At 36.5% G+C, this 14,090-nt stretch overlaps 1 protein-coding gene across 1 annotated transcript; it reads right to left on the bottom strand.

Annotated features, from left to right (window-relative positions):
- Positions 1-750: 750 nt before the first annotated feature.
- On the bottom strand, positions 751-13,071 carry LOC104506371 (dystrophin-like; the record flags this gene model as incomplete). Its single annotated transcript, XM_010147303.1, has 6 exons — positions 13,055-13,071; positions 12,883-12,988; positions 11,937-12,109; positions 8,262-8,418; positions 1,692-1,812; positions 751-1,019 (listed from the first exon to the last, which is right to left on the bottom strand). Coding segments are annotated over exons 1-6 (843 nt in total), but the record flags the coding sequence as incomplete, so codon positions are not given.
- Positions 13,072-14,090: the final 1,019 nt, after the last annotated feature.

Genomic DNA, 14,090 nt, shown 5'->3' on the forward strand with positions numbered 1-14,090 from the left:
CTCTTTCAAAATGACTGATGATTCCTATTTATGTGAATGGAACAGAGGCACTTTGTTCTTATCAAGATGGCAACTGCTTCTGTTGCGCTGTAGCTGAACGAATACTGTACTATTTATACAGCCGTGCCATGGCAGTCATGCCGGAAGAGGAAAAGTCCTCACGAGTTTCTCAGTAAGCCACAATTTTATGAAACAACCCTTGAAGGCAGATAAGCATTAAGTTATAGGCAATAATGACAGTTTTTCCAGGGTGGTTGTTCTTTTAATCTTCTGTTATGAGGCCTAGTTATCAAGTAAGACAGATAGTAAATACCACCACCATGACAAAACAACAACAACAAAGATCATATACTTTAAATTATTTAAACTCTATTCCACAAGTATAGGCATAATTATGTAGCCATCTTGCTTATAAAAGTAAAGAACAGAATTAATTTTTTATACTTCTATCACATATTCTCCTATCTATTCTATTTTGCTTTCTATAGTGCTAACTTTGCATCTCCTGAGTTAACAGTGACTGTGTTGAGGATACTTACACATTCCTGGAGTTCTTTTTACCCCTGTTAGGAATATACATTCTCAAATTATAAAATTACTTATTTTTACTTTTTTTTTTTTTTAACATATAAATCCCTATAATTCAAAGACATCAATTTCTTATTTTTAAAGATAATTCCTGATTTGGGATTCCTACAGTGAACAAGTCCATTATTTTCTCTTCAGAAATACTGATACTCTGACACATACCTTGACTTTTTCTAAGTGATCCTGCAGAGAGTCAATTAGCAGATCCCCCACTGGCTGCCAGGATCCCTTGAACACTTCAGCCTGCCGTAGTTTCAGGTCCAGTTCATCCATTGCCTCCTGAAGGCCCTGCAGTCTTTCAAGAGCATCATCTATCTTCTTTTGCCAATCAGCAGACTGTAGATTCAGTTTATCCCACTCAGTTCTGACCTCATCTGCTTGTCTTTGGAGAAGTTTAGCGACATTGTGGGCCCTTTCCTCAGGTGGCAGCTCTAAATATGAAAGTCAAGAGCCTTTTAAGATGTATTCTGTCTTAGAAGAAAAATAATTGCCATCTGGGTAAGTTCAAAGCTCAGTAAGAAACTATTCATAATGGAAGGCTGTGAAATTTATTTTATTAATGTATTCTCATTTGAAAATATCTTGAAAAATTTAAATATTACCACCATACAGATCACCAAAATATGTATTTAAGTACATAAAAGCATTTTTCAACATGCAAGATGTAGCTCAAAGTTTATCAACTATGTACTGATTCAGCAAAACAGTTTTACACGCACATAAATATTAATCATTGTCAATCTTGCACTGCAATTGACTAGATTTGGGAGCTTCTGTAGTACTGAGATTACAGGTTGAATTTTATGTTAAATTGCAGCTTTCAGACATGAAATAGGCCTATAGTTATAGATAGGTCTTGAAGGTTTAAAGCCAGTTTAGAAATCTGCTTATAAATATGCATGTCTGTTTAGTGCCACAGTGTTCAGAAGGATCGCTAAGGGTTTCTTTCATCTATATTTTTAGCTTAGTTTCTGAATACTGACATTCAAGCTTGGTGTTCAAAAGGCATGCTTTCACAGCGACTGGCAGAATTTATTTAATCATCACTGATCATCACTGATCTTTCAAGCAATGTGTCATTACCCTGTTCTTTGTTCAATTACCTCTTGGTTCTGGGTAGAGCTTTTCCAGTCCCTCCACAGGCTGCTCTGCTAAGAAGATTCGCACAGTCTCAAGTGCACTTCTGATAACAGGTTCTTTTGTTTTCAGCTCCCTCTTGAAAGTCTAAGAGATGAAACAAAATTATTTTAAGTGGATCTATAATGAAATAACTGAGTTCTAGCCCTTGTTTTTTGCCAATTTAAGACCAAAACTTTCAACAACAGCTTCCGCGTGTATATTACGAGTAGCTAAAAAAAAAAAAAAATATTAAGAGAGATTCAGCTTTTGCTTAACTTGAAATCACATTGTATTCAAATAAGCAAATGTATTGCCAGCAGGCTGCAAAGTACCCAAGGCTGCTGATCAAATTTTCACTGTGAGAGGGATCCCTTTAGTTGAATAACTTCAGTGTCAGCTCTAAAATAGAGCTGCAATGGGCAAGGCTTTGCTCTGTATTGGACCACACCAGCACAGCTAATGGTTCTTGAAAGCAAAATTTACCAGAAGCCGAAGGAAAAGTCAATATGTCTCACAGCTACCACTTTGCTACTGCTGCTGGTAACTCTTATATCGTAATGGAAAAAAAAAGAGCTATGGATATTGACATGTTAACTGGTAACAATTAGCAATTAATAACAAAAAAACCCCAATATATTAAATCATAACACTCTTCTAGTAGTGGTGTAGATGCATCTCTTCCAAAACGACTTGAACTGAGATTTCTGAAATGTAGAATCAAGGCCAAGATGAAAATTCAGAAATGCAATCTATCCAAGATGTAGGCATGCATGAGTAAAAGCCAAAGGTCAGAAAGTAGTCCTTATGAAATAGTTCCCAGTTGCTTTAATCAGTATTTATTATCAATATCAATATCTTAATGTTTAACATTGCTTGGTGGTACGTTCTTCTCTTTTTCAGATTAACTGTTTCTCTTTTTCATCTCTTCCTTTCCTGTCATGCTTTTTGGCACTTGCCACCTTTCTTGTCCTTTCCTTCTCTTTCTTATTTGCATTGTCCTTCCTCCAGCAACAGCTCCTTTGACTGTTGCTTTTCTATTCATGATTTTCTATGATAATGAGTAAGATTCTTAAGGTTGGTATTTGAAGTTTTGGTAGGCTACTGAGAGTATACATATCTCAGTCTTATTTTTTACTTTTGTTTGTTTGTTTTGTGAAAGAGAATTCACTATTCCATTAACAAATGAATGAGTTCAAATGTTCACTGCACAAAAATGCAGATGTACCTGGCCTGTGGGTTGCACACTGCACTGGGTCTTTTGCATGTTGTATTGAATTTATCTAAATGGCCCTTAACAGTTTCTTTTCAACACTTTCTTCTCTATTTATGAAACAATATCGAATGCATACTGTTTTCAAGTAGCACAGAGGTAAAATATGCAGATATCATAGTGCAGGGTAACACAAAACACAATACTGCAAAAAAGAGAGGCATATGCCATGACTGAAAACCAGATATTTTTACTCCAGGGATTAGAAAATTCTTCCTACAACACCGGCAGCATATAGGCTTCTTACATAATAAATTCACCAACTCAGTTAAATTATTAAACAAAATTTGTCTTTCTGTGCAAACTAATGAAAGATTATAAGTTCATTACTAAAAAGTTCATTACATGCTGAATTATATTTGATGTGAAATGCTCTGTACAGGAAATACCTAACAAAACTAATAATGAGAATCACAGCTGCAGTTTATAATATGAACATTCACTGGTAAAATATTCTTAATAACTTTCAGGAAAGTAAACTTAAGGAAATGACTACATTATTCTACTATAAATATTTAAATAAACTCTTTATTAAGTCATCAAAAACTGACTATAAGGTTTGTCATTGTGAATCAAGAAAATGTATTAGCAAAGTGTGTTCTCTTGAAGGAAACGACAAAGTAAAAAACGTTAATTTTTTGTCATGAACATCAATTAGACTGGGATCTTTTCACAGAGTGTATCTGCTACCATAAGGAAAGATATTTTTTGATTAATATCTCTGATAAATGTTTTAAATAATCACGTTGACCTTTAAGAACCAACACTGATTATCACAAATAAAGAGTACAGTGTATTAACACGTAAACTACCACTGGACATTGTTCTGCATGAAAACTGAGAGGGGTTACTCCAGAGTTAAAACCTTTTAACCTAGACATTTTTAGGTTTAGAAATTTTTATAATTCATAATTGACTCTTTCATGAAGTGCAATGGAATGAGGAAATATAATAAGCCTTTTTCATGGCTCCAAAAGAGGAAAATTGATTCCTTTAATTAGCCTTTGTGCTCACCTCATATTACATGATTCTGCCCCACTAGTGTGGCAGGTCTGCAGCTCAAGTAGCAGGTAGCATAACTTAAAATGTTCCCCCATGGACTGTGTGCTTTGCTCTCATGTGGTAGTATTAAAAGTGACATCAACAGCCACAGGTTTTTAAACATTATGATTTTTTAACCACTTAAAGATATAATATGCTTTACAAAAGTATCTAAAACCAAATTATTTCTCAGAAATATCTATGCCCCAAACAATTGAACAGGAGGCACATGCACAATGGTCTGTTCTGTCCACACGCAGCAAGAGCAGGAAGGAGTCACAGATATCCCACGGGAACATAGAACTACACTAAATTATAGGAAATTTAAAAGCCAGAAATGCCTTTAAGCTATGTATTTGGGAATGAGTAGCAGTGCTGCTGTAGTTAGGTTGGCCCTAGCTGTGTACACGTACATATAACAAGAAGGACACAAAATACCTTCTTTCAGCTTTGTACTGCTTTCCCATAAAAGCATACCAACCAAATACATCTCGTGGCATTATATTTCCAAAAGAGGGTTAAAGCCACCTTCCTTCAGAATCTTTTGTGCAGCAGAACAAGGATAACATAATCAGATATGTATACTGCATCCCATTAAGTGTGTGAGCAGGATTTATTTTATCTATCCTCTCAAAACAACAGAGAAATGCTAATGGGAAGTTTCTGACTTTGTGTATGTTGTATTTAGTCATAAACGGAAAGTGTCTCTTTTATTAAAGGAAAACAGTGAGCCAACGTGTAAAATGTTTACTTTTCCAACTTTTCCAGTCCAGAGCTGGTGGATGCAATCGTAGTCTGTAAATCCTGAGTTTTAGAATAGTACATCATATGGTGTTAAGATCTATTTACAGTTGTCATTGTCTTGCTTAGTTTTGATCTTCAGACTTCTACTAAGTGAGTTAAAATGTGTTTTAAGAAGTTAAATAGGAGAGAATGAAAAAACCATGAGACTGAAGAGGTAGCTCAGCACAGCATTAAAAATAATGAATGCTCATTTCATACTATCTCATTCCAAAAAATGTTCTTACTGTGTGAAGAGAAAGGCAGCTTTTCTGATTAAAGTTTTATTGTGAAATATGTGTACACTACCAATAAAAATCATAAATAGCAATAAGTGACATTTTATCTTCTTTAAAAAAAAATTATCTATCTAGAGCCCTGACAAATACATCTTCATAATAAGCAGACCATCATTGAAAGCAGAATTAGCCTAAATGAATGTCTAATTTACAGCTAATGATTTCAAGCTAATTTTATTGAATTCCTTAACTTTCTCCACACTTAGTGGTGACTGTAGAGGAAATCGAACGTGCATAATGTATGACCTGACAAAAAACCAAGTAAACTACTTTATTTAAGCATCTCCATTTGTCATCAACACTACAGCAGTAATGGCATTCTGTCCACCATTTTAATAATGCATATATTGATCAGCTTATCTCAGACCTCCACTACATGCTCATGGGTGTCCTTAAATCTCTTTAGATGGAGAAACACAGATTGTTTAAATGGAAAGATGAAAATCTAATGAGAAAAGAGTTGCATTAGTAAATCTAACATTAACCTGTTATTAGAAAAGCAGATATTTTTGATTTTAATGAGCTAAAAAAAAAGAAATAAATTAATAAGATGTTTCCCAAACAGAATGCTTTTTAAAATTGGGTTTTGACTGTAATTTTAAAAAGTAGATTTTAACTGTGCCACCAGAAAAGGTTAGTGTGTTGAAGCAGGCATTGTGCTCTTTCTTAGGCACTGTTGCTATAGGTTTTATGTGAAAGGGTTTCCGGAGAATTTTCAATAAATAAATTTCAATAAATATTAATAAATGCTATCTATGCTGTTAGTACAATCACTATACAGAAGATGTGACAACTATTAAAATAATGAAAGAAAACCCTGGCCATCTGCATGATGCCTAAGTTAGTAAACTGGGATTAACAGTAACATGTCCACAGTTATTATTAAAAAAAGAAAATTATGACAGTTAAGCAAAGAAAACTGTAAGATAATTAAATGTTTTGATAAACAGCAGTACTTTTTAGCATTGACTACTCCTCCTGCCCCACATTCTAAGACTTTGGCATAGACACAATTTCTTCAGATGCCAAAAATCGACAAAATGACTCACTCTGTACATAAGTTCAAACAAACAGCAGTTATGTGGGTGTATTTGGGATAAATTCCAAATTGCCTTGTCTAAAAAGCACCTCACATTTATAACTCAACAATGATTTTGATTGCACGGATATCTCCTTTCTCAGCTGAGTTCAAACTCTCCTCTGGAAGAGACTCAAGCATTTGAGATTTTCATCCAAAACTTACTGTTAAAATTTTTAAAGCCAATCTTGGTGACTAGGAGCATTCTAATGATAAAAACCATCTTCTTTTCATCTCTACTATGAATGTCTGACGTATTTCAGATGGTCTTCTAAATGATAGGGAGGTTAAATATGTTTGTCTTTCTTGAAATTACATCTTTAAGGAAAAAAAAATGCAGCTTGTAACACTGCTTTAGGAAAAGGATTCAGGCATAAAATCATGTTTGCATTCATCATGCCATTTCTCGATGGCAATCAGTTAAACTGCTTATAAATAATGTTCCTCTGCTGAGGCTTTTTGTCTTCTCCAGTGAAGAATTTACCTGGATTTACCTCTAGCTTTACAGGCAAAAACAATTCTTCACAGGAGAAAAGACGCTGTGTTGATGTAGGAAGACCAAAGCTGGAAGTTTGGGTCATTTAAAAGATTGGTCAGATCAGGTAGAGACCCAGTTTACTGAAGATGGATTTCTAGAAGTGATATTCAGGAGAACAAAATGAACCATCAGCAGATTCCTTTTCTCAAGACCAAAATTCAACTGCTCTTTCATATCCAAAACTATGAGAGCTAAGCTTTGTTTTTAACTTTTGGAGTAACACAAAATGCAGAAGAACTCCAAGCTGCAAACAGATTTTGTCAAAGACAGCCTGAAGTTGACAGAGTTCTGCACTGATGGCTTTTCCCTCCTTCTCTGTAGGGGATCTTCAAAAAGCAGACTGGGTAACCTCATTTCGGGGATTAGGTTTTGTTCTTTTTTCCACAGGGAATCAGAATAACTACAACTAGAAAGGCTTCACATTAAACTACAGAAGTGCTACACAAAAGAAACAGAAGCCATACCATAAGCGTAAGACAGCATTTTATGGAGGTCATAAGTGATAGGAGTTGCTGGAGTTGGGTGTCCTATCCCAGTTAGCTTTCACATGGTTCCCTATTCCTTTGCAGAACAACAGTTTCTCCCCATTTATTGCTTCATTTAGCAATTCTTTTGCTCTATTTTAACAGGACACTGGTTTCCCAATAGGTTTCCTTACAGCGCCACTAAAAAAGCACCACTGAGGTACTAGAACTGTTTTCACACTCAGACCTAAATAGTCTGCAGTGGCATAGCAAATTAAAAGCTGTTTACCTGAAAGCAGACACTAGGTTAGCATCAGACAGGTGTCAACTTGGTTCAACACAGGAAACATAGCATAGCTTTACCACAAAAAACCCTGTGTGAATCTTTGTATAAAGAATTATTCAGCATTATTGTGTTATTTTGGGGGTTGTTAATTTGGTGACTTTAAAAAAAAAACCAAACAAAACCAACTTTCCATACAAGTGTTGGATCTAGGTTCCTTTTTAGTACAAAGCTTAGTCTAGAAAAGTCCCCATATGATGCTCTGCTATTGTCTTTCCATAAGAATTCCCTGATGAAACTAGTATGAGCCACAGACAGTTAAAGTCAGTTATCATAATAGTTCCATGATGCACACAGTTCCACATGAGGCCTGATATCACCTACTTTTTTCCCCCAAACATTCCCCAAAATCAATAGCAAATTAGGGTTTCAAAAAGTACACATGAAGTTTAAATGCCTGATCCAGAAAAATTTCAAAACTACTTATTTAATCCTCAAATAATATTAGGTTAGTAATTGTTCTGGCCAGGAAAACTAGCTTTCTGTGATAGGTCTATGAAAATTCTGTGTTGCTTTTCAAAAAAGCCAAACACCTGGTAGTAAACACTCCCTTCTCCAAACAGCTGATTTTGCAAGCTGTGTTTGAAATTTTAACTACCAGTCTCATGCAAGAAGATCAGTTTTCATTGTCTCTAAAACATTATTTTAAAAGGTGTCTTACTTTTTCCAAGGGCTGTTTCACTCATCACTAACCTGCAAAACAAAAAGCAATGACCAAAAGAACATTTAAAAAAAACATACCCTATGAATATCATTCTGCTTCTGCACAGTGGGAAGATCTCCACCAATAGGTGCTTGTTGTTTTAATTCATCCTCCTTCAATTGCAGCCATGCCAAAAGTTCCTGAAGAGAGAGATGTAATCGTTTCCACTGGTCTGTACTGGCTTCCAAATGGGATCTGAAAGCATGTATTAAATATAAGATATCATCAGGTTCAATAAAAATAAAACCAAATTGTACAAGCTTATTTACTGAGAAAGATCCTAGTGTTTCATTAACTTAATGATTTTGAAATACCTTCCGTAGCTTTGAATTAGATTCTGGCAACACTGATTTAAATAGGGTTTCACAGTCCTGGACTGAAATTTGTTCTTTTCCCATCTCTTGTTGGTTTTTGTTTTGTTTTTTCTTTTTTTTTTTTACATTTTCCTCCTCATCAGTGAGTAATAATTTCAGCTGGTTTGAATTGTCAATCTCTCTAAATGTGTACAAATATTATGCAGGACTGGCAGGAAAGTATCTTAGTCACCACTTAGGGCTACTAGATTACTTAACTAAATTGTAGAGAGAACTCAACTCAGAGAAGAGGAAGCATTTCTCTCAACCACTACACAAACCATTCAAACTCACACACAAGATTCATGTGGTTGCTCATCTTTAAGACAAAAGAACCAATGCCATCCTTTCCCAAAAAGTCATGAGGAAATTGTTAAAGCCAGTAGAATCCCCTTACACTACCCAAATGTCTATGCTATTTGAACAGAGGTGTGAATGAAACTAACTGAAACACTTGAAAAACCAAAAGACAGAATCATACTTGTGCAAACAAGTTTTCCTCCTTGGGCATGTCTCAAAGATTTCCTCTGTGTATGTGTAAATGTGTTATTTTTAATATTTTGACCAAGTACTGAGCTGCTAATTTTTGGATTTCAAACCAAAAGCAGTAATACATAACAGTAGTGATAAAATACTGGAAAATAAAGACAGGTTTTCTTTTATGTAATAAACTAATGTTTAATAATGTTTAACTTCCAGCTTTGCTCATATAACATTTCACTTCTTTTTCAGTGACTGCACATAAAATCACTTCTTTTCTGACAGTGAAAATTCTACTCCTATACCTCATATAGAACGGTCTATAAAGAAATGTGATAAATATAGATTCAGTGTTTTGCAGATCTTATTACTTAGTTTGGATATGGAAATGAGGAATTGCTGAAGGTAAGGACAGTTTTAATTCTTTGAACTGCTCTATGGATCCTGTCTTCTTTCTAGCCTCTTACAGCAGGTAATTGGAGTGGTGAGGAAAGAGAAAGGAAAAGAACAGATAGTCCACTGGCTGACAGAAATCTCAGTTTCTCTGGTATGTGAGCTTCCTTTTCCAAACTTAAAGGCTATGAGGGAGGGACACACATAGACCATGCTGCCTTTTGATCTCTGCCCTCACAGGGCAGCTGTGGGCTGGGGCTAAACTGACTCACAGTGGGCACTGCTGGGGAGGCTAGCCTGAGGCAGGAAGGGATGAGGAAGCCCCAGGACACCTCTGAAGGCAGAGGGGAGAGCAGCAGGGATGTTGCATGGGGAGTTGAAGGAAGCAACAGCCAGAGCAAGGGCTGCAGGGGTTTTGGAGGGGACATGCTCCAGGAGTCAAGTTTCTGAGCCAGGTTAACTCCTGTCTCCCATGTTTATCTCAGCAAATGGAAGCTTCCACCTCCTGCAGAGAAGGCAGCAACTGCAGGCAAACACTAGTGTGTCCACTTCTTCCCTGCTTCCCCAGGTCTGGCTTTAGATGGAAGAAGTGCAAAAAGAGTGAGGCAAAGCGGTTTTGTTACTGCTGCTGTGTTCTGACCTTCTCCAGTTTAGTGCATTGTTTCCCTGAACCCATCTTCTTCTGCCCTTCGTCCAGCTTGGGGAATATATGTTTATGTACATGCATGGTAGTGTGCATTACAGGTACACCCTCATATACTGATAACTCTGTTCAGGCATGTGCAGACAAAATGGGTATTAGGAAAAGAGTTTTAAAAAATTATTTCATAAGAAAGTGGGTTTTAGGATAAATTGTACTGACTTATCAGAATGAAAGAAAGGTGATAATGGAAATGAACTTGACTTCTCTTGATATCTACTGTGTATTTTACCTAACGGATTTAGAAAAGAATGCCCATCCAAGCTCAGCAACAGCATGGATCTTCCATTCCAACAGTCTAAATCTTGGGCTAAATAAGGAGACTTGTGGGACTGCTGCCCTGGGGAATATTTCATATTTCTGATGTTACACTTTTTTTACATTAGCATTTTAAGCTATGATGAAACTCATTCCATAGTGTATGATGGAATGAAATAGTTCCAGGCAGACAGACTGCCAATAGCCTGTTCATTCAATCTGCTGGCCAGCAATGTTTATATTGAATGTCTTAGAAGTTAAGAATTGTTTCTTATCTTAATCAATAACTTGTTGAACACCTTCAACCTTTTATTGAAAACAAGTATTTTAGAGAGGAGATCTGTTGCTTTGAAGGTTTAATACAAGAAGTCACTGTGGTATAAATAGGATTACTATTTCTGGCTCGATTAACAGCAGCAATACACTGAATTGCAAAAGCTGAAAGACAGAAAGTCTCATACATTTAATTACCAATATTTGGCCAATTGACTGTTTTTCTTATCTTAAACATCACTGCATTTGGGCAAGTAAAAGAACGGAAAAAAACCCCAGAAAGACCTTGAAAGGTTATATCCCTCTTCTTTTGTTCCTCAGAAAAATAGGAGGAATTTGTCTCTTTTTCTTTGGTTACTAATATCTTTTCAACATCAAATCCTTCATTTATTTTTAATTATTGATGTTATGAAGATGGCTTTTGTCATTACAAAGACTGACCTCCCTCAGGGAGATCCTCAGCTGAAAAAAGGCAGTATTTCATACATTACTTTGAAAAACACTTCTGCCTTTAGCTGCCCTTTGAACTACCACCAACACAGAGGAAGCAAGCAAATGAAAAAATGCCTGAGATTGAACAGAGTAGGGTTGCCTATTGTAAAAGTTGTACTTCTGAAGAGAAGCTTCCTGGACAATTTCTTTTGAAAAGAAATCTTCAGCCCACTGAAGCCTGTACCTCCACTTTGTTATTTGTAACATTACCATTTATGATAGTTTTCCTTGCAGGGAGGAGTTTTTCCTCTTGTGATACTACCTATAGATTTCCTTTTACCCCTGGATCTCATTTGGTAATTCTGTCCACTCTCCAGACAACAGCTAAAATCTTAAATAATGTGTCTTCTTATTTCCATGGCTATACATACTTTTTCACTGGAAATAGCAGCCTTAGAAATTAAGTTTATCATAAACATAGGTTGTTTAATTACTTACTTTCATGACTGACTGATAAATCATACACAGCTCTAGAAAAAGCCTACACTTAAAGGGGTACAGTTACTGTTTAAACATGCTAATCTCTCCTTCTGTAATTACAAAACCTCATTATGTGCCTCAAATCCTAATCCCCTACTATCATTTTCACACCAAAAAAACATAATCACTCTTACAAAGTTAAACCAACATTCAAAATAGCACAAAAAATTTCAAAATGGACAGAAATGGTGCTATCAGAAATAAAATTAAACCCTTTTACTGGCAAAATGCAGCACTCCACCTTACACACCAACTGAAGGTTTTGCCTTATGTTCAGATCCTACCTAATGTTTAGAGATTTCTTCCTAAGCTCACTCCATCTGAGGTTCATGTTATCCAGACGTCTCTGCAATAGGGCTGCATCCTCAGAGCCTTCCAGGGACCTCAGGATTTTCTGCCCATTTTCATCCAGGTTGTGAAAGATGTCAGTATGAGCATCAATCTCCGCCTGTAGTTCCTATGGAAGCAATATAAAACATTATGTGTGACTTCCTATAAAAACATAGAAACTATCACTTCTCAAAAGAGCAGAATAATCCTCAGTGTAACAGAGTTAGTACAGAATTCAGTTACTCCTTTTTTGGCAACATCATGTACTGTGTACACAGCATACTTCCCTTTCACATGAAGGCCATTTGCATTGAAGAATGACTTCTTTTCCATACAGAGCACACTGAACAAAATTTACAAAGTTAGAAATCTAGGCCTTGGTAGGCGACAAAGAGAGGACAAGATATATTTACTATGTTGATGAGGAAAGAAAACCCCCACAAAACCCTCAGGATCTCAGGTAAATCTGACCTTCACATGATACGTCTTCCTGTGCAACATTTTCAGTTTGAGCTGGGGACTGCAACACCGGTCTTGCTGCATGGCAGTTCCAAGAAATCTACGCGTCTGCAGCAGCCGAGCTTTAAAATGCCAAGTTCGCTTACATTCTGTTGACTGAAGGCATTTTGGAGCACAGGCCTCAGCAGTCAATAGCAATAAACAGCCACTTTGTGCTGTATCAAAACACTGGTTAGGGCCATGGCTGTAGGAGGGCCTGAGAATAGCAAGGACCTGGAATATGCAACTGGAAGCTCATGTTGAACAGCCAACTTTTCTTATCGCTTCGTAACTGCAGGCCGGCTCTATATTTTGAATTCATTTTTCCCCCTCATTTTTAGCACGGCTGCTTCTGCCAAAAGAACATTCTTTAGAGAGCTGCCTGGTACCAGCATTCCTCACACTCAATGCAGCCTTTGTACACTGGCTGCCCCTCTCCAAGACGTTTGCATGATGCAGAACCACAAGGTCGCAGATTCTTTTGCCATGAACAGGGCTGAATCGAGCTCTTTAAAAAGAATAAAAATTACGGTAATAATAATTTAAACACACACACACACGAGCACACACTTACTCTACACGCAGCCACATACGCACAAAAACACTTCTACTTTCAAACAAAGCAGCCCACAAAGAAACAAAGAAAATGACCTAGTGAGTAAAGCTCTGCATTTTCTCCTGGGATGTTGGGCACTGAGATTTCTGGTGGTGGTTTCTTGCTGCCTGATACAGGAATGCTGGGGATGAAGTGTGAAAGGAGAATTGATTTATGGCGTTTCAGAGCAAGACCCAGCGCTAGCTGAGAATCACAGGTAGCCCCCAATGGATATTTGCTGTAATTTCCTTCAGAAGAATGACTTTGAAGGAGGGGAGCACACAACTTGCCTACTTGGTGTGTTCCTAATTGAATTGGTTTTATTTGATATTTTAAGTGCAATGCTAGCTGCACTGAATCATGAGTAGATTGTCCTTGTTCACCTACTGCTGTTCCAAATGTCATTTGCCATCCTTTGCTGGATACCTATTTCTTGCACAGTAACAGCTAGCACTGTGTTTGGAGCAATTTCAAGGAAGGCTAGGAATGTCTTTAGTACATCACAGGAGTTTTTATCCAGCTATTTTACTTTACCTGTGGCCATCCTAGCAGTAAAGAAGCCAGGAATGAGTTTGGAACACATCAGAGCTAATTCTGCAGAATGCAACTGTATTATAAATTTGTATTTATTTATTGATATTAAATAGACAACATACATCTTTTAAAAATGCCAGTACTTAGTTATATAACCACGTATAATACTCCAGGTATGAATGCCGTAACTTGAAAATCTGTACGTTCAAGTTTGAATGTTACTAGTTTCAACTTCCAGCTGTGATATTTTAATTTTGTTTGCTTGGCTGAAGAATACTCTTGTACCAAATTTCTTTATTGCCATGTATGCATTTGGAGGTTCTATTTAAGCTAAGTATCACAAACTTCATGTAACCAGCCAAAACAGTATGTAAGAAATAATAAAGTTCATAGAAATAAAGTTAACCTTTAATGTCTGTATACCTCTAAGGTCCTTCCACATTTAAAAGACAGATAAATCAACTGCTGAATGAAAAAATTA

Source organism: Eurypyga helias, unplaced genomic scaffold (assembly GCF_000690775.1).
Source record: "Eurypyga helias isolate BGI_N326 unplaced genomic scaffold, ASM69077v1 scaffold27482, whole genome shotgun sequence".
NCBI lineage: Eukaryota > Metazoa > Chordata > Aves > Eurypygiformes > Eurypygidae > Eurypyga > Eurypyga helias.